Source organism: Ambystoma mexicanum, chromosome 11 (assembly GCF_040938575.1).
Source record: "Ambystoma mexicanum isolate Mex_15411 chromosome 11, UKY_AmexF1_1, whole genome shotgun sequence".
Classification (NCBI taxonomy): domain Eukaryota; kingdom Metazoa; phylum Chordata; class Amphibia; order Caudata; family Ambystomatidae; genus Ambystoma; species Ambystoma mexicanum.
In genome coordinates this window covers 783205070-783227340 of record NC_090934.1, presented here as the reverse complement: position 1 = coordinate 783227340, position 22271 = coordinate 783205070, and the positions used below count along the sequence as shown (strand labels likewise).

The following is a 22271-nucleotide window of genomic DNA, read 5'->3' as shown; positions in this document are numbered from 1 at the left end:
CTTTGCAGCTTCTGTGACAGAGTTGAAAGTGGGGGAGACAGCTGAGGGTATCAGGCGGCATGACAGGTCATCAAGCAAAGCTAGACGAATGGCTGCAGCCTGGCCTACACTGGGGCTCAGGGGTCAGAAATTGTTGTTTCAGTGCTGGTCGGCGATTCGGAAGTACTGGTCGAGAAGTCTCAGATGGCATTAAGTGACTGCGGCGTAACAACAGTCAGTGTTGCAGTTGATTGCAGCTCAAGGGACTCGACTGGATCGAAAATGTCCTTTAAGCTGGACGTCGGTAGATGCTTGTCGATGCACTTCTCCTAGCTTCTTCACTGGGATTGTGTCAATCTTTAAGGTGGACAGCCCAAAGCTGGGCAGTGTTGCAGGCAGCTGCCTTGTCCTTAGTTTCGGGTTCTGAGACTCTCTGGTACTTTCCACCTAGGAAGCTTGATGCAGAGACTAGCAGGGCATGCTGTGTGCTGACTAAGTACCGGTTCTCGAGCTGCTGGAGGGTTCTCTGGATTCAGTATCTCCCTCTGTTCCCTGCAAGATGTTTAGGGGTGGGATCATGATCCCCTCTTGGAGGTCCTGGAATGCCTTCACTGGTGGAAGATTTAAGGCAGACTCTACCATCAGCTAGGGTCCAATGATGAGTTCTTCCTTCTGCTTCTGGTGAAACCTTCAGATGATCTGCCAAAAGAGGAGCACAGCCCTCTTTTAAAGCCAAATGACCCACAGAGATTGGTGTAAGACTGCCTTAATGAACCAATCCTGGGTCCCCACCAACAATCTCCTGCATGTGCGAGATCATAACCAGAGTGGTTTGAAACAGAAAAGGTAAAGGGGTGAAAACATGTAATACTAGGTCCCACCCATCCTCCTGTCTGTTGTGGATCAAAGGGTCTCTTTGGTCAATGGAGCTCTGTGGTTTCTGATAAAAGAAGCAGGTCTTCCTTGAAGTTGTGGCGAGACCAGACTCTCCAGGCCCTGCAAACCACATTCTCATACCTTATGAATGGGGTCCCCCTGTTGGGAGGACTATTTGTAAACATGCAGTCCTGGACATGACAGTTCAGCGCCATCCAATACTGAGGGTGGAAGCTGGCTTTAGGTTGACACAGCTGCATATAAAAGGTTGTTGGGGTTTACTATCTCATTTGTTGGCCCCATTGAATTACCCTCTGAATGCTACGCGAATCGCTGACACCAGCTGCAAGGCCCAACAAAAGGACAGGTAGGATCCATGGAGCCTTTGTTAGTTAATCAGGTTGGCCATGGCAGGGGGAAGGTTTGGCCCTCCTCCTTCTGGAGATGCATTGTGTACTCCTCCTGCTGTCATATCCTAATTTAATATGACGGGGGACTGCGCCTGTAGGCTGTGTCCACCCAGAGTACACAGGTCTATGCCTATGTCGTGCACTGAGTATACAAAAATGTGTGCGGATTAGCCCCACATTTTTTGAAGAGGTTGATCTACCATTATTCAATTTCATTTAAACATTTAAAAAAGTCCAGGTCAGCACACACCCACCATGCACATGTTCGAATTCCTCACAGAAGCACAACTTGAAGATCAAGTGGCCCATTCAATCTGAAGATGAAGAGAATGAACAGAAATATTGAAACACCTGATAATACTACACAGGACCCATCCTCGAGAAATGACACACATCTTGTGGGCCTGCAGGAGGGAGAGGTAAGGCAAGATATAATTCCCTTCATCTTAGCCTCTTTAGAAATGTTCTTCTATTTCCATATCCAAACAATATTAGCATGCTGCGTGTACACTGTGCTCATATCCCATGGCCATATACATTCAAGAGACACAAAAACACTATCATGAGGTTTCTCAACTACCAGCATGAAACCCGGTCCTACGAGTATGCAAAGTAATAAGGCGGGTGCAATAGAGTGGGACTCAGTTCAGATTCATCTCAGATATTGAATAATGGGCTCTTTTAATTTATAAGTGTCTCAGATATAGAATCATTGGTTTCTTTATAGTTGAACATCTGAGATATACAAGTATTGGCTGTCCCCATATTTGTTATGTTATGTTGATTTATACTGCACACTGCTACCACCCAAAGACAGTCTTGGGCACTCAAGTGGCTCTACAAGAAAGAGAACGGGGTTGGTTAGTGAGGGAAGAGTGATAGGATAGGTCCAGAACCAGGAGAAACTGGTGTCTGTGTGTGTTGGCTTGCGGATGGTTGGTTGCGTGCACTGGCATATTATATCCGTATGGGAAAGGTCCAATGCTTGGGTTGTTTCTATGTGACTTTTTATAATGTAGGAATGTGTCTGTGTGTTTTATTTGTAGATTGGATGGTATTTCAGGTAGTGTACACTGGTTTGTTGTATCAGTATGGGTAAGGTCCACTTTCCAGGTTTGTTGTTGTAAACTTGTGTTACTTGTGTTGGGTTTGTGTTAGTTTATAGGTTGGCTAGCCCAGTGGGTATGTGTAGTGTTTGATGGTGTGTTGAAGGAAGCAGGAGCGGTGGTGGTTAGTACTTTGACCACTCTCTAGGTTCTTCTATGTGGCTAATCTACACAATTCTATATAGTGATACACAGTCTTTCTAAGCATGACGCGTGGCTAATGTTGAACAAATGTGTCTAAGAGTGCTGCATGGCTAAACTTCACAATGTATCTAAGCGTGATGTGTAGCTAATCTTCACAATTCTATCTAAATATGCTGCACGGCTAATCTTCACAAATCTATCTAAATGTGCTGCATGGCTAAACCACACAATATATCTAAGTGTGACGCGTGACTAATCTTCACAATTCTATCTAAATATGCTGCATGGTTAATCTTTACAGATCTATCTAAAGGTGCTGCATGACTACACACTCAATGTATCTATGTGTGGCGCGTGGCTAATCTTCACAATTATGTCTAAGTGAGACGCGTGGTTGGTCCTTGCAATTGCTAACTGCATTGTGGCTACATGACACAATTGGGCTAACAGAAGAGGATTGCTATCTGCCACAATTAGACTAAAAGCAGAATATTGGAATATGACACAATTGGGCTAACAACAGAGAATTGCTGCCTTCCACAATTAGGCCAAAAGCAGAATTTGGCTAACTGGCGCAATTTGGCTAACTGCATGTAGGCATATGATATTAGTTAATAGGGGAGGTGAGGTTTTACACAAAATAGGGTAAGTGCGAGATGTGACTAACTAACACAAATGGGCTATAAGCAAGGTGAGGCTACCCTACACAATTAGGAAAAAAAATGAAAAATATGAATACCTTAGACGGATAGGCTATATTTATAACAGGTAAGAGTGGTGGGGTTGCACTGGAGTATAGTATGATGTACTTCCTGCCCACATGGGTGAACAACAGCTTGCCTTGAATCTATGATTGCCCGCAGAAATGTTTGTATCTGGGACAGTGGGACTGTCTCGTTTATGGTGGATACTAGTTGCAAGTAAGTCTACCATTTTCAGGGTATTTTGTAGACATTCTGTCTGCAATTCCCCTGTTATGAACCGGTTGTCCACATAAGGGTAGACTGGAATGTTTTCCCTGCGTAGGTGGGCCACCACCACAAGCAATTTTGTGAATACACGAGGTGCCGTTGCTCAGAGACGTTTTTATGGGCGGGCAAAAGGGAAACTTTGGAGCGGGCCCCACAAGGCTAGCTGATCTGAAGAAGTAAGATTCCATTGTTCAACAGTCTTAAATAGCACACGTCAGGATATTTTATGGGGTGCTTCTAAGGGCTCAAAACCCATTGCCTTTCTGTTTTGGCAAGTGCATTCTGCCTTGATCAATTAATCATGTATTGCTTTCTGTGTTCACTGTGGTATACATAGTTTGTGTGTTCCTTAAGGCACAACTCTGTAGCATTATTTCCTTCCTGTGGGAATTATGTTTATCATGTGCAATAGGCAATGGTGAAATGCATATTGATAAATTGAGTGCCACAATGGTTCAGAAGTTAGCTCAGTGGGTGAAGCACCCGTTGCAGAGATATGTGTTCATATGCAACATTAGAATGTCACATTCCAGCAAGGCTGGCTGAACCTTTCCTATGTATGAAGTTTATAAACCTGCTTGCATATGTACTTGGTTTTCCATAACAACATCTGCTATTATCAGCAATGTACCTGTACCAGATAGGGGTTGCTATAAAAACTAACTTATCATCCGTACGGTGAAGTTGTAGAAATTGGTTTGTTCAGATTGGGTGTTGTAAAACCTAGGCAATCGCCTCCAACAATGGCATAAAGTGTTAGTCCAAGAGGTGAATAAGTATCCAAAATCAAGACTATGGAACAACAGCGTTCATGTTTGTATCCTAGATTTGCCAGCAGATGATACAGTGATCCTGGTCAAATCATCTAATATATCTTATATTACTGTGCTGTCTTCTGTGAGGTTTGCCTTCTTGCATGCTGCTGGTATCGTTTAGCCCATTACTTGATCTTTCTTCTTATGTAGGCCATTTGGGTGGAAGGGTTGGTAGACAGAAGAGAGCGGACCATATGTTGCAGGTCTCAGGCAAGCATATTTTAAGGTCTGCTTGTTTGACACAAAAACGGTTTGCTTTTTGGTAAAAGTCAAAGGTTTTTATGCACGTTTATAAATGAAAATGTCACAAGCCATTTTTTTGGAAATAGTTAAAGCTTTAAAATACAAAAGACAAACCCAGATTACATTTGTTAAATCACATCGATTGGTATTCTGGTTCTTATATACTTCCCTTGCCGATGGAGAGAATGAAGCTAGAATCATTACCATTTTGCATAACACCCTTCTATAATATTTTGTTTAAAAACTGTCATGTTTGGTAATGTGATTTGTGTACTTTCCAAGTCTGTTTTTTAATAAAATTAGATTGTTTTAGTTCATGGTAAGAACTGGAAAAGAAAGTGTTCAAGTGCAGAAATTGCAGAGTTGGCACACATCCCAGCTTCACCCCTTAACCAGTGTGTGATCCTGGGTATCTCATTTAATCTTGATTTGCCTAACCTCTGAAATTGCCAGTCCCTAAACGTTTCAAAATTGTCAGACCTTCCGAGTGATTTCCTTCTCATGGTATGCTCTTCATAAAAGCCTTATTCATCTTTTCACTGTGTTAATAGTGAGCACATTTATATCGCACACCACAGGCCTTTGTTCCTTTGATATCTAATGGCAACACTATTTGAAAAACATATCCCACTTCTAATCTCAGTCTGTCTGGATAAAGACACCTTCCTGGTAGCTTCTAATCCGCCTCCACTAACCATGCTACGGTATGTGTAGCGTTCGCCTTCCTTCCAATTGGTGGTCTCTATCCATGAATGAGCACTTTTGCATTCTTTCAGGCTGCTAATGTGAGTTCTCTGTCTATTATGGGTTACATCTACCTTTTACATATGGTCCTGCATTAATACTACATCTACCTTCCTGGATGTTATTGATAAAAAATTATCCTGTATGTACTCGAAGAGTAACCCCTTTGTAGACTGCTAATGTTGGTATTCAAATGCTACTTGTTTATCATTCTGATTAGAGCAAGAATGAAGAGGGCAAGGGGACTTAAAGGGAGTAAACCTGCTTCTTATGCTGCAAGACAGCATATTAAACTATAGGTTGTGAGCGCGACGAGTGGGGGGGCCATTATTCTTGATCCCGTAATTCCTTTGGTTTGGTGGAGGGGGACCCCAAAGATGTCCGTGCCCAGGGCCCCAAAAGTGCTTAAGATCGCCCTGCCGTTGCTATCCCAACAGGCAGTATCTTGAACAGTTACTGGAGCATCTTACATATGAGATCACTGGTTCTATCCATAAATAAAAACATTTCAAATAGGGAATAATTGGCCCTGCGTGGAAATCTGAGATATAGGATGGTTGGTTTTTCCAAATAGGAACAGATAGCTCTGTCTGCTGTCGGTTCCGCTCTTGCTCTTGCTGGGAACGTGACCAGATGTTGCTTGGATAGAATGAGCATGTTAAGGCTGGTAAATGTAATTGTGCATTAGTGGAAACCATAATCCTCAATGACAACTCAGCTGACACCCATTTCATAGCAACTCAATAAACATTATTCAAATCAGTTCATCCATCAAAGTGCAGATGCATATAACAGGCAATACGCTCACATACCTGAAATAGGTATCTTGAACGCAAAGTCATTACAGCACGGACATTATTAACAGCAGCCAATGGTAAAGTACAAAGTGCAAACTAGTCACAGATCCATAAGTCAAACGTTTAGGCATAAATATGCTCAGGGCAGATAGGGTTTTAAAAATACTTCTATGAACTTTAAACACAAGTCAATAACTGCTCATGACAAGATGGCGCCTCCCAGACATCCTGAAAACGAACAGCAGTTCAATAATATGCTATAATAATATTAATAGTATGGACCACCCATCTATGCACCATCACAAGCATACATTGCTGTGAATCAGGTTTACCCGTGATTGAGGAACCCGTGAATCAAGTTTGCTGTGATTGAGGTACTCGTGAATCAAGTTTGCCGTGAATTAACTCTGCTGCCACATGCATCCGGCAAATGGCCGCTGCATTCTTACGGCTGGCGTCTGGTTGCCAAGCAACCTCTTTCAGCCAGCTGATTTGTCACCAACACAGATATCCCAAGGCCAGCCCCACCGGAAGGCGAGAGCCGGCCTTTCCTCCCAAGGGGCTCATCATAAGGGCCTGTCTGTGCCTGGAGCGATCCACTCGCAGTTAGATCTAGTCTGGGGAAAGCAGGAGCCTTGCCCCCACCATCCCTCCTCCATTGGCCTCCGGAGAAGGAAACCAACTCTGCTGCTGCATCACCATATATGCCTGATCTGAGGTATGGGCCACCCATCTACGCACCATCACACGCATATATTGCTGTGAATCAAGTTTGCTGTGATTGAGGTACCCGTGAATCAAGTTTGCTGTGATTGAGGTACCTGTGAATCAAGTTCGCCATGAATTAACTCTGCCGCCACGTGCATCCTGCAAATGCTGCTGCATTCTTACGACCGGCGTCTGGTTGCTAAACAACCTCTTTCAGCCAGCTGATTTGGCCAGCCCCACCGGAAGGCGAGAGCCGGCCTTTCCTCCCAAGAGCCTCATCATAAGGGCCTGTCTGCACCTGTCCCCGAAGGTTCGCCGACCATCTGGCAAACGTGCTGCTGCCCCGTTATCTTCCTCTGAACACTGTGAGTATGCACCTTTCGACTCTTCCCGCCACTCCCCGCTCACGCTGATCACTGTCACTCAACTAACCTGCGCAATCACAACTCATCAACTCTCATCACAAACACCCAGCAACCATGATCGAATTGATCTGCCCCCCGCAGTTCACTGCCATAGGTAGCGCTCAGTGCCATCGCGAGCTACTACAACTATAACACCATAACTCACGCTCTCCAGTCAACATCACCGATCCAGCGTAAGTTAACTGAGAGACAAGTCTACGTTATGTTTGTATAGCAATACTCTGCTAGTTCAGCTTAACGGATTTAGATCATGCCCACTCATTCTTGCCAAGTTTAATGTTTGGTGAGAAAAATAGTAGAGCTTTGTTAATCGCCTTTACTTCACCCTATTAGTAGTAAAACAGAATCAACTTACTATGCACAACTGAGTTTCTCGACCCTATTGGTAGCAATTCGAACTAGCCTACTATGCCAAAACTGTGTTATTCGACCCTAGTGGTAGCAATTCGAACTAGACAACTATGCCAAACTGTATTATTCAATCCTATTGTTAGTAATTTCGAACTAGCCTACTGTGCGAAACTGTATTATTCAATCCTATTGTTAGTAATTTCGAACTAGCCTACTATGCCGAACTGTATTATTCAATCCTATTGTTAGTAATTTCGAACTAGCCTACTATGCCAAACTGTGCTATTCCACCCTACTGGTAACAACTCGAACTAGCCGACTATGCCAAACTGTATTATTCAATCCTATTGTTAGTAATTTCGAACTAGCGTACCTTACTAAACTGTGTTATTCTACTATATGAAATAGCCTATTGCTTGCTATTGTGTGCCAATTGAAATAGCCTATTGCCAGATATTGTGTGCCCCTCTTGAAACAGACTATTGCCTGCTACTATGTGCCAATTGAAATAGCCTATTGCCAGATATTGTGTGCCCCTCTTGAAATAACCCATTGCCTGATATTTTGTCCCCTCCTAAAATAGCCTATTGTCTGATATTGTGCTGTTTTCATATCTCAGCGCATACGGGACCAGCCCACCTTGACTTATACGCCCACTGCCTATGCTGAGCTAGACTGCATTTACTACCACTCCCACTTACCTACTACGATGCGCTTTAGCAAGACTCAGGTGGCCTTTCTGTTGTGCCTTACCATACCACTTATTGCCTTAATCATGTCCTTCTCTAAATACGCGCTGTGTCCTATTCTGGACAGAAATAGCAGCAGGGACGTCATTTCACCAAAATGACAGAGGTAGCGGAAGTGACATCACACGACCCTTGACTCCCTGGTGACATCACAGGAAGTGATGTCATTTGATCCCACCCCGAAGTGATATCGCGGGATGCGATGGAACGCAATCTTTCACCCGTTGATAAAACAGGAAGTGCTATCGCATAGCATTGTACACTACAAAAAATATGGTTACGATATCACTATAATGTGATGTACATTTCATACAAGAATGGATCGCCATATGTATCGTTAAGATCAGTGTGTATAGGCCCATATTACCAAATTACTGTGAATGCAAGCACCATGACCAAATGATGATGTGTTGTTATATAGCACTTACGCTTAAGCGCTTTATATAGAAAAAATATACACCCAATATCAACCAACCTGTGTTGGTACTCATGTATCGACCTCAGAAGGATGAACGGCTGATTTGAGGCGTTTAAGAACAGACTAATTCAGTGACTCACCCCCTGAAGTGTGCCTGAAATAAACCTTTAATGAGTATCAATTATTGTATAGAATTCCAGAAAGACACTTTATTTGGTATTCCTAATCTTTCTTATTTAGGGTCAGTGCTGAAAGTGTTAGACTTGTGTCACTCCTTTTCTTCTTTTTCTTCTTTTTTTAAGGGGCTTTAACAAGAAACCCAGCCACTCCAAAACTAAAGAGCCACATGGTGCTGGCCACAGCCCATGAGCTTGCATTGCACAAAAAAAGTTTTAAAAAAAATAGTTTAAAAAAATACATTTTTTTTTCTTTTTTTTTCTAGAGGTCGCAAGGGTGACCGCAGAGGTCGCAAGGGAGACCTCAGAGGTCGCAGTTGCGACCTCTGGCGACCCCCAAATGACGTCCCTGAATAGCAGACTTCGAGCCAGATTACCCTGTCTATATGAGCCAACATGCTATAGCAACAAGACCCCTAACACCCAGCATAAATCCACCTTACGGTACCCTGAGCCATGTCCCAACCCAACCATACCTTGCAACAACACCATCCAACCTAAACTCATCCCAATAAAAATCCAGAATACGCCTAAAGCTACCATATTATCTGGAGCCTTGATCAACGGCAGGTCTTTAGTGGCCCACGCCACTGAAATAGCTGACACCCTATCCTATGATAACCTTGACCTCTTGGCTGTCACCGAATCCTGGCTGCACGAAGCAGCAGGTCCAGCATTCTCACTAGCCATTCCTGAAAATTATCAATTAATTAGAATGGACAGACCCAACAGCAGAGGAGGCGGTCTGGCCATTATAGCAAAAACGAACCTCGCCTTAAGACTACTAACTCAACCTCCTCTCAAATCATTCAAACTGCTCATAGCCAAATTGCCTATCTCTAACTGCCACACCTTAACAATGTACCTAATATACATGCCACCTGGACCTATTGGGACCTTCGAGGAGGATTTATCTAGCCTCCTAGCCAATAATACGAAAGAATCCTCACAAATCCTATTTAACTTAGGATTTAATTACCCTGATGACAAACCAGCCCAATCTATAGCTACTATGCTAGCTGAACATGGCCTAACCCAAGAAATTCTCACCCCAACACACGACAAAGGAAGGACCCTGGACTGGGTTGCTACCTTGAACTGTGATACTACCATCACCAAAATCACCTCTCAACAATGGACAGACCACCACCTTATCAACTTTGCATTAACCTTGAATAAACAAATTACCAAAGAGAAAATGATGGCACCACCCCTACCCACTAGAGCCCAAAATAATATCACTCCAGACAAGCTCCTGTCACTGCTACTCCCGACTATCAGTGCTCTTCCCAATAATTTGGATCCTGAACTCCTTGTAGAAAGTTACAATAACGCCATGCAGAAAGTTTTAGATACCATTGCTCCTCTAAAGCTACAAAAAAGCAAACAACAAGCACACCTCAACGCCTGGTTCACCCCTCACCTAAAAGAAGAATGCAAAAAAGAAAATTAGAATCTCAATGGCGACACACCCCATCTGAAGAAAACAAACTGAAACTTAAACACTTCGCTAATAACTACAAAAAAGAAATCCTACTCACAAAAAAAACCTCTTCAATTAAAGAATCTGCAATGCAAGTTCCAATACGAAGGAACTATTTGCCATCCTAAGGGAGCTGGAATCCCATGTACCCCCACCTGACACCATAGCCAAAGACAAACAATGGTGCACTAGCATCCAAAAGGCCCTAGCTAACAAAATAAAAACACTCCAAACCAACTATGGACAACTACGACAACTATCTCACCAGGCCCAGACCCATTTAAATTTGCCAAAATTTCCATTCAGGAAACCGAAAGGATTATCGCATCCCTCAAACCATCCAATTGTAAGGGTGAAAGCAGCCCAGCCCAACTAATTAAGGATGCGGCAAGGGACCTAGCCCCTTTCATAACTAAACTGATTAATTCATCCTTCTCTACCAACACTATCCCAAGAAACCTAAAAGAGTCATGGGTTTTACTTCTCCTCAAAAAGCAGACCCTAGACCCCCTATCCCCACCAACTACAGGCCTATTACCACAGTACCCTTCCTTCTCAAGATAATAGATAGAGTATCATACTTACAAATCCAGCGCTATCTTGAATCTAACCAGCTCCTAGGTGCCCGCTAATCTGGGTTTAGACCACAGCACAGTACAGAGACAGCCTTAATTGATCTCAAAGTACAGATTGATGAGCTCAACGACAAGGGAAACAGTGCCATGCTACTCCTCCTTCACCTGTTGGGGGCCTTTGATCTGGTGGATCACACAGTCCTGTGCGAACACTTAGTATCGGCCGGCCACTGCTTAAGTGAGGCCATAGCCTGGATCCAATCATTTTTGGACAACCGCACAATGCGAGTTTTCTCTACATTGGCATCAGCAGACCCTATCAGAATAGTTTGCGGTGTACCCCAAGGTTCTTGCGTCTCACCAACTCTGTACAACATCTTTACCAAGCCCCTATTCGACTAATTGGACAGACTGGGTGTCACCTACACTAATTATGCAGATGACACTCAGATACTCATTTCCCTTTCGGGCAATTTTGATTCTGATACGGCCTTGGTAAACAAAATATATCTCATCATTCAGACATGGATGGCCACGCACGGCCTCTGCCTGAATGATGACAAAACTGAAATCCTGCTCCTTGGATCCACTGCCAACCTAACAAAACTTAGCCCCAACTACTCTGCATTCAACATCGATGGCAACATAATTACAGTTGCCAAGGTAGTAAAAACCTTAGGTTTTTACCTTGACTCTGCCTTGACACTGAAGAAACAAGTGAACTCTCTAGCATCCTCTACTGCCTACACTCGTAAGCTCATTAGGGCATGCCGAGCCTTCCTCACCCAAGCCAGGTGCATCATCCTTGCCAACGCCCTAATACTTTCTAAACTCGACTATTGCAATGCCTTGTACTTAGGAGCCAACAAATACATCATTGACAAAATTCAAACATTGCAAAATAACGCCCTTAGAACTGCCCTTAACTTACCCACTAGAGAACACATCTCTAAGATAAGAAGAGAACATAAGTGGCTAAAAATCAGTGACATTATTTCACTTAAAACAGCCTCACTTACCTTTAAATTTCTCAACAACGCAGCCCCCCTACCTTGCAGCAAGAATAGTGAGAAGAACATCGACCTGCCCTACCAGAACTGCCAACTGCCTACAGATACCCAAATTCAGACTAAAGAAAACAGGCGGCAGCTGTTTCCCGGTCAAGGCAGCCCAGTACTGGAATCCTCTCCCACTTGACATTAGAACAGACCAATCCTACTATAGCTTCAGATGGAATATTCTCACATGGCTACATTCCAATGATTCCCAAGATTAACCTTGTTACAAATAATACCTATAGATCTTACCTAATCGGACTGTATATATGTATATTCTTCAACTGATCTGCCGAGACATCTAACTGTAATGCTTCATGTGTATCCTGTGCTTCACTTTGTAACTAAGTTTTTAAGTATCCATGTTTTTCTGCTCTCTGTTGCACCCGGTTACCTTCGGGTTTGGCGTGCCATACAAATCAATAAACAAACAAACAAACAATAATAAAGTGCAAGGTGCAACTTGTCCACAGCCATCCGTTGACAAAGAATCTTTCAAGGGTTATCACTTGCATAACATGTGTAATAAATCCTAATGTTGCAAGACAATGGCCCTTGCCGCAGACGATGGCTAACCCCCATAGAATATGCCATTACCCCCGCCGGAAAGCTGCAATGATCCCAGGAGCCACTTCCTCCCCTCCCATGTTTTTGTTAAGAAAGACTCCAATGCAAAAGCAGTCAGCACTTAATAAAAAGAAAGTGACACATGAGTAACACAGAGAAATACAGAAATTATACAAAAATATACAGATACAAATACAGAAAGTAGCACATGAGACTTGGTCTTCAACCCCTGAACCTGTCCCTTTAGGCAGCTTTTAAAACTTTCTGTAAGATGAACACAACAAAAGGAAGTGTAGAAATGTCTCAGATGGCCCTCTTGAGTAGGTGGTATCTGGGGCATGATTCTGCAAGGGACCCCATATAGCGTCCGCTGCACTCAAGGTTCAAACATTAACCCTTGCTCATGTTATTAGCATTCAGTGTCTCTTATTGTATAACCCACAGGAAAAAAGAGGCAAGCCCTATGCCGGAGTCCAAATGGAGATACCCTCAGACTAGATGTTTAAAGAGGAGTTCCTCTTCCCGTTGGTCCCTCAGATAAATATCGAGTAGGGCTCTCAACTCATTTCTTGGTGGATTGAACACATTTTCAGGGTGTGAAATAAATAACCCCATCCTACCGAGTTTAAATATTTACGTATTTTAGCCTAATGATGTTTTTAATTACGAGACTTATCCAAACTGATTAGCATAATCTCAGTGCTTCAGTCAACAGCTGATGTATTAAGCATTGCAAACCCAGCTCATAATGGACCAAGTAAACTAATGTGGAAGGAGGGACTTATAGACGTTGTCGTAGAAACGAGCTTTGGTCCTTCTGTAAAGATCCCTGTTCCTCCTCTCCTCACATTTCAGCACCAAATGTGAAATATCAGGCAAACACCACATATTAAAAATCTAAGCAAACCTAAAATGTTCCTGGCCATTTGTTCCATTCTTCTACTTTGCTATGTGGTCTTGCAAACCAAGGTTAAGTAAAAGTCTTATCCCAAACAATCATATTGTGTACAGCAGTGTACATGTTCCACATCAGTCAACATGGGGGCAACTCTTACAGGGAAGAGCAACACATATTGTATCACCTTTCCTGGGATTTACCTTCAAGCCCCTTGATGCTGTAGTAATATATTGCGCTTTACAGTACCTTGGAGTGTGTAGCACCTCACTGAATGTGATGGCATTTTGTTGCCAGCAATAATGTGGCACACACATATAGCCAGTCCTATGTTGCCAGTATAACATGTGAGTATGTGGCTGGAGACATGCAAGGTACAGGATTTATAATACAGCAAAAAGCTCAATGTGAATCTGCAAAGTTTAAAAGTGCACCAAAAATGTTTTTTTCTTTGGAATACCTCATGCATAGGAGACTACATTATTTATATCACTGACTGATTTAATTAACAATTACTAATCACTAGTGCTAACTCATTAACATTATAATGTAATCTCTGTGTGCAAAATGAGGTGAAAATGCATATTCTGAAATTCGTTTTTCAAACGTGCACTGGAGTTGTTTTTTTCTTCCTTCTCTTTCTGTGTTTGCAGCAAGCAGAGAGCCTGCACACCAGGAAATGATATTAGATACAGTTGCTCCCTGGGTAAAGGGTCCATTGTACAGAGGTGAAGGGTGATGCTGCCTTTCAACTTGATTGGAGCAATGTATCTGCAGATTTATTACATAGGCAAAATGGGACGGTGCAGAGCTCTGCTGGGGGAACAAGGTCAGAGTGAGAAGTTAGTTCGGGATGACTGGGCTCTGAGACAGACGTGCCTGGTCTCACTTAGCGCTTGCTTGAGAACCCTATGTTTCGCTGCGCACTTCAAACATCCAAGATTACGGAGGCAATTCATGCTGACTGGGCCTGTTCTTCTGAGGCGAGTGAAAGAAGGTCGTCTGGGGGAGAGAACTACAAACCTTTGGTAAGCATCCAAAGTCGAAGTAAGGTTATCATGTGCTGTTGTTTGACGAATGTCTGAACTAAAAATAACAGGCAGTCATAGTAGCTAAGCAAAAGAAAATCCCCTGCATTTTCATTCGCCATGTTTAGAATCATAAAAAGTGATGCCTATTTTTAAAAAGGGTTTATTTGCACTGTATCTGTTGGTTTTTTTTTCTCTTCTCATTTTATTACAGGTAATGCTGAAATGTACATGGTAAGATTTGTATCATGAAATTGTAATTGTCTGAAAAATAATATAATATAAAAACAAATGGTTCCGAGTTTTTATTGCTTTGGGAATTGCATATGCGGACATGGGGAAGATTTGTGTTCTTTGGTAATACATTTGCCAATTTGCCCATGCAGATAGAATAACAAACAGAATAAGCGGTTATAAATAGGTGTATGTGTGTGATCCCCTTGCATGATGTTTGGGGGATTCTAATATAACCCATAGATTAGTGGGGGTCTATGAACCAGTAATGATGCCTACGGGCGCATAGATCATTGGTGTAAATAAATCAGTGATACCGGCCACAGGCTGTAGGTGGCACTATACATAAAATTGTTGGTCCCCTTGTGTGTAGGTCCAAGGCCCTCTATAGATCACCAGGAGGTATTCTAATAGAAAGGAAGCTTTTGTGTATGATGGGGTTATAATGTAGGGAAGGAAAATGATGCTCACCACTAAGTAATTTACTACCACAAAATACCACCAATAGTACATATTACTAAATTCTCCAATATAGTGTAACAAGGTATGGTCACTAGAATGATGTGGGGCCAAACCCAATCTAAACACGAGGATAGGTATTACCAAGGTACCGTTCATCTTTTGGCGGTAGGAAAATACAGGCAAACCCCAAATTTACACAAAATATCCAACAATGCACATTAAGCAGGCTCTTTTGAGCCCTCAGTGTCCGCACCAGGAGGACAACATCGTACACATTGCTCATCACTGCTACCCACCTGGCACCAGCCTGAGGGGCATCTGAAGCAGAGGCCGCCAGTGCAGAAGCAAGGTCATTGACATAGAGGTCACCATCATCATTCGTTATTCGAAAATCGTGCATTTTCACAAAGATAACCTTCTACAGAATATATCTGAATACAATGCAAAAAGTAAAACAAATGATCATATGGTAATAAAAACCAACTTGAATTAAGATGACAAATCATGATAATTCACATATTGACAGCACAAAGGCCATATGATTTCCCAAAATTCGGCCACTAAAAGAACTTTTGATTGCAAATCTTCTTTTTTGATATAGAGGTTGTACAGGAGGAGGGCCAGCACACACCACTGCTGGACCTTCTTCCTTACCACAAGCTCTTGTGTTCCCCCTCCTTACCATATCTCACACATCTTATAGAAACGCCATAAAAGCACATCCCCATGGCCAAAAGGGATCGTGGGATGGACAGCCATCACCACCAATGTCTCCCAGAGGACTCCCATTTCCATGATCACTTCCTCAATCTATCTATTCAACCCTCTATATGTCTATCTGCCTGTCTACCTATTTGCCCATCCATTTATCAAAGTACAATGTATCTAATGTTAAATATATGTTTGGCACCCGGTGTACAGTTGCCTAAAGGGTGTGGCTTGGTAAGTAGTTACAGTGCAGCCGTGAAGCCACACACAGTATAAGTTTGCACTTGACTCCAATTGAGCAGCACCACTGGTAACCTTGGAAATGCGTCAGCAATTGTCCCTTGGTGCATCAGTTGCCCTATCCAGTGGCATCTATTTGGGTCAATCCGTTGTCCATTGAATCTGCAGAAAAGCACCTGATTGGAGCTTATGATTGGAGTGTCATCTGTCCTTTCCCTTGTTTGCATGGAGATAAGGAGTGTACTCACATACACCTTAACATTAGACCAGAGCCAGACCAGGACGAAGTAGCATAATACCCTTCACACAGTCCACTTAAAAGCTATCTAATGAACATGATTATCAGTCCAGAAATCTTTAGGTCTGCATTCTGGCCAGTGACCAAGATCTGGAAGACTCTGTGACAAAGTGTTGAAGCCACTCTTTTCATCCTGTTATTATTATATATTCATGACGAATATTGCAGTAACCTCAAACTAATAGATGTGTTTTCTCCATTGAACTGATTGCAGCTTTGCGGCCCATTTCTAGACTTTGAGCATTTTGCAAGGATATCTTTGAATAGTTTGCTACGTTTTCTTTAGTATACATTAACTCCTCTGGGAAACACTTGTGTATAGGCGCATAGTAAATAACCAATACATAAATAAAATACAATGCACTTAGTTGAGGGTCAGATGAGGGTACCGCTTTTCTGACTTGCATTTGCTTCGTTAAGGCAAAGTTAAATCTGGAAGCAACGGATTCATCCAGTGATTTGCATTTCTGTTGAATGTGTAGTTCTCCAACCTCCTGGGATTTCTAGTTGAGCAGGCATACATTGTTTATACTGGATCCAGTTGCTGGATGTCCGATTTTGAACAGTAGACCATATACATGCAATTAACCAATAAGAGACAATTTAAACACAATAACTAATCCCCAGAGGTAACTGGGATACCCTGGAAAATGTCAACATAGCAGTTCAATAGATATGCGAACTCCATTATGCAAATGACCAGATCCAGTAGAAAGCATTGGCCAACTGGAATTCCAAATAGTGCTTGCTGGTGTCAGTTATTGGGATATAAAACATCTACCAAAAAGCTACTGAAGTATTAGAACTTTATAAAGAGGTAGCAATACACACCTCAAAACACAAGCTCTTAAGTCACACTTGTCATTGGCTTAGTAAATTAATACAACTGATATTAACCTCTACGAGGAAATAGTGTTTGTGAATTGTCTTCTCTGATTAGCCTCATGAAACCCTGGCCAATGCCCTACAGTTGGACCAGATTCCACTAACCTAGCTGGAAAATGGCTTATGGCTTTTTGTACTTAGGCATTGTTATGATATGATATGATATGGCATTTGTAACGCGCCTATACACAAGTGTTTCAAGGCGTGACGAGGCAGGGAGGGGGGAACAAGGGGAAGACAGACAACGATCCTACTAGGCCAGGTGTCATTCAGACCGCGCAAGTGCAGGGGGAGGGGGAAGGGAAAAGTGCAAGGGGAAGAGGAGGGGGGAAGTGCAGTACAAGTAAGTAGAATAAAGTAAATAAATAGGGCCAGCTGGTGGCAAGTGCAAGGTAAGTGCAGACAAGTGCTGGGAAAGGGGGGGGGGCTGTAGGGATACAGAAACAGTCCCTCAGCGCAGGGGTTGTCAGGGAGGCAGTGCAAGAGGAGATTGGCTGGGCCCAGGACCGAGGTCGGTGAGAGTGGCCCAGTTGCAGATTAGGTGCAGATTCAGTCGAGAATTTAGCAGGGGAGAGGGAGCGAGAAAGCAGAAGCAAAGAGGAAGGTTTTGAGGTGCTTCCTGAACCGGAGATGGTTCTCCTCAAGTTTCAGGGAGGCAGGAAGGCTGTTCCAGAGGGAGGCCCCTGCCACGGCGAGAGATCTACCCCCAGCTCGTTGCTTCGAGAAGCGGCTGACCCTGAGGGAGTTGGAGATGGATGAGCGAAGGGCTCGGGAGGGAAGATATTTAGGAAGAGAGAGTTGAAGGTATTTAGGCCCCAGGCCCCAGAAGGCCTTGTGGACAATGCAGAGGGTTTTGAACTTTATCCTCGCAGCCACTGGGAGCCAGTGTAGAGATTTCAGTCCTGGAGAGATACGGTCCCTGGGCTTGAGGCCAAGGACAAGTCTCGCAGTTCTGTTCTGGATGAGTTGCAGGGGGCGGAGAGTGGAGGCAGGCAGATTAAGATAGAGGCTGTTACAGTAGTCCAGCTTCGAGAGAACCAGGGCTCGGGAGACAGTGAGCTTCTGGGGGAAGGAGAGGAAGGGAAGAATACCTCTGAGGAGGTGCAGCTGGTAGTGTGACTTCTTAGAGGCATCAGATATATGAGGAGAGAAGGAGAGTGTGGAGTCGAAGATGACCCCGAGGTTTTTTGCCTTGCAGGTAGGAGCAGGAGGAGGGCCAAGCGAGGCTGGCAAGAGAGCTACAGGGAAGGAGGGAGTGGGTGTGCCGATGAGTAGAATCTCAGTCTTACTAGCATTAAGGCAGAGGTCATTGGCGGCACACCATTCCTGGATGGCAGACAGACAGTCAGAGATGAGGGAAGGAGAGGAGGAGGCCGAGGGTAGCCTGAAAATGAGTTGGGTGTCGTTCGCATAGCACTGAAAGTAGGGGCAGAGAGCGGCGATGCGGTGGGCAAGGAGTGCCAGATACTGGTTGAACAGCCAGGGAGAAAGATTAGATCCCTGGGGAACACCACAGGTGGAGAAAAAGATGTCAGAGAGGAAGGACCCAAGTTGGACCTGGGAGGGTCGATTGGAAAGGAAAGAGGTCAGCCATGCCAGAGCCTGACCAGTGATACCCAGGTTATCACAGAGACGGTTGAGCAGGATGGCATGGTTGACAGTGTCAAAGGCAGAAGAGAGATTGAGCAGAATGAGAACACACGGAGTGTTGGAGTCGAAGTTCAAGAGCAGGTCCTCACGGATGTTCAGAAGAGCAGTTTCCGTGCTTCTGGCCGCTCTGAAGCCAGATTGATGGTCATGGAGACTACCAACAGTTTCAGCATGGAGGTTAAGCTGGGAGATTGCCAGTTTCTCCAGGAGCTTGCCCAGGAAGGGAGTGATGGAGATTGGGCGATAGTTAGCCGGGCAGGAGGGGTCGGAAGAGGGTTTCTTGAGAAGAGGGTGCACAAGGGAGTGCTTGAGGGGGGATGGGAAGACTCCAGAGGTGAAGGAGTGGTTGCAGAAGTCAGCCAGGGCAGGAGCCAGGGAGTCGATGTGGTCCTTGATAGTTTTGGAGGAACAGGGGTGAACCTGTTTAGATGAGACTTTCATAGATCGGACTTGTCTGGAAACCTCGTCAGCAGAAAAAAGTGGAAAGGCGGAGAAGGAGGGAGGAGGGGTGGCTGCAGAAGGGCCAGAGGAAGAGCCGGGAAGAGAGGGAGGGAGGTGATAGGAGGAGAGTGAGGACAGGATGTCCTGAGTTTTTGAGATGAAGTGAGAGGCCAGTGCAGTGCAGAGGGCCTGGGAGGGGACAGGAGAGGTAGAGACTGCAGCAGGGTTGGCAAGCTCCTTGCAGATTTTAAAGAGTTCAGCCGAGTTGTTGGATACCGCAGAGATGCGGGCTTGGATAAGGGCTCTCTTTTTGGTGAGAACGGAGAGACGGTATTGCCTTTGGAGCAGGCGGCAGGCCAGTTTATCAGAGGATGAACATGAAGCACGCCATTTCCTCTCAGCCACCCTGCACTTGCGTTTTAGGGTGACGAGATCCGAGTCATACCAGGAGTTACATTTGGCTTTGGGCTTCAGGCGGATTCTCATGACAGGGGCAAGGATATCAAGAGTATCAGATATAGCAGAGTGGAGCATGGAGAGGGCTGTGTCAGGGTGGGAGTCAGCCGAAAGGGGAAGGGGGGGCCAGAAGGTGGCAGCGAAAGCCTCAACTGACTCGCGCTTCATGGGTCGGATGACCGAGAAGGTGGGTGGCAATGATGAGGGTGGCTTTGCCTGTGGGGTAGGGAGGGTGAGGTGGGAGGTTAGGAGAAAGTGATCACTCCAGGAGAGAGGAATGGAGAGAGGGACAGAGAGGGGAAGGTCAGAAGAGATCAGAGCATCAAGAGTGTGCCCTGTAGAGTGAGTAGGCCCAGACGGGAGAATAGAGAGTGAGAGAGAGTCGCAGAGGTCACGAAAGAGTCCAGTGGGGGGACAGGAGGCATCAAGGTGGATGTTGAAGTCACCAAGAAAGAGGAGTTGAGTGGTTGAGGACAGGAGTGAGGAGGAGAGGTCAGCCCACTCAGAGAGGAAGGAGGAAATTTGACCAGGTGGCCGATAGATAGTAGCCACGGTAAGGGAATGGCTAGGAGAGAGAGAGAGTCGGCATTTGCATATTAATTTATGCCTGTCAATTGTCTCTTTTGGCATGTTTGGTCTCTAGCAAACCAAGGGCAATGAGAGAGCAGGTTCAAATAGTAAATACACTCAAGGCCACTATTCCAACATCGGAACAGATTTTGTTTATTTTGGAGGATGTAGCGTGCTTGTGTGACATGGCACTTATTGCCTTTTTGCCTGGGCAAAAGCGACTGTGCAAAATAACAGAAATATACATACAATTAAAAATACAAATACATGTTGTAAAACTTGTTTGTTAGATAACAAGGAACATATGTTAAGATTTGTAAAATGGGAAATAAAACTATGTGTACTCATAAAGTAAATGAATTGTAATAATTTTAAATCACTATAGATGCATTGTGCTTCAGAGTAGCAACCGTTTACTGGATTTCAGTACTGCTTTTCAGCAGAAAATGTACAAAATACTTTTGGAGATGCACATGCTTGTGTGTGGTGCTGTTAATGGAACCAATTAGGATTAAGTAGATGACAGTTAAGCATGTTTGATACCTGCAGAGCCCATCTGGTGGACAGACAGGAAGTGGTTGCCAGTCTCCTTTCCATGCCTATGCTCTTCAGTACAGGAACAGCACAACCACCTATTACAGTTGGTACACAGACTGTAGGCTGGTTTCCTTTCTTTGCATTCAAAGCAGCTCTGAAACAAAAAAACGAAAGGGAAACTATTCACAAGTAGAATTAATAGGGAAACACAGTTAACTCTCTTGTTGCTTATATGTTCTAGAAAGACAGCAGCCTGTTGTTTACTCTGTTTGATAGCATCAATTTGCAGCGAGAGTAAATTGTTGAAATTTGGGAGCATTTTAAAATCATATGGTACAAAGATTCAGTCGCATTAGATTTACAGAGCATACCAAACCGGTTATTGTATTCCAAACCAATATGTGGGCCGATTGCCTCCAGGGTAGGGTCCCAATTCAGTTTGAATCCCAGCAACCTTGACCTGAATAGACTTGGCGCCTCTACTATGTAGGCTTGCGAAGAAAACATTAAAGGGGATACCATGGACTGAACATAGATCTGATATAGTCCCAGTTTTCTAAGGTGCTCTAAACATATTGAGAAGTGGAACTAAAATCATGTTTGTGCAATTGGATCAACAGAATATCGAACTTGGACTGGTCTTTGAGAAATGGGTCAACTGCACAGCTTAATGTGATATGACCGAAGGCATAAGACGAATTATGCTAATAGCTTATTCTAGTTTTCATTGGTATATAATGTGAGTAAACGACGAGGAGTCTGCACCATCTATTTCAAATGAAACAACATGGAAAATAACTATAGCAACATCCGTGATTCAAAAGGCATAGTTATGCAAATAAACACTGAGTCACATTCTGTACATGTAATTATTTACTGTGAAATATTTACAGTGTGACTACTGTTTAATTGAACATCTTTTTTAATAAAACATAATTGGTTAAAACCTTATATATGTATTGTTAAATAATTATTCTGACTTGCATTATTATTTAATGTGCCCATTTTACCCGTTGGAATAGAGTTCACGAATACAATGGTTATTAATTAGGCATTATGTTTCTTGTTCCTATGCTTAGTTTAATTTGCAAAGTCTCAATCTATAACATAACACAAGGGTTTTGAAGTAGAAAAATACAGTAGAGCTCTTGAAATGTTGTGGATCAAAGCAGGAAGTGGCTTCATATCTACGCTTCCTGATGTGGGTTTAAGGTCACAAAAGAGCTGAGCCTCTAATTGGAGCAGGGTTGCAAGCCAATGCTGCACCACAACTGC

The 22271-nt window shown here is 43.7% G+C and overlaps 1 protein-coding gene across 1 annotated transcript in view; it reads right to left on the bottom strand.

Annotated features, from left to right (window-relative positions):
• Nucleotides 1–22271, bottom strand: part of TRIM66 (tripartite motif containing 66) — a 482967-nt gene that overhangs the window by 377303 nt on the left and 83393 nt on the right. The window contains exon 2 of the mRNA XM_069623711.1: nt 21003–21150. Coding sequence (XP_069479812.1) covers nt 21003–21150 — 148 coding nt within the window. The remainder of the gene's footprint in view (nt 1–21002; nt 21151–22271) is intronic.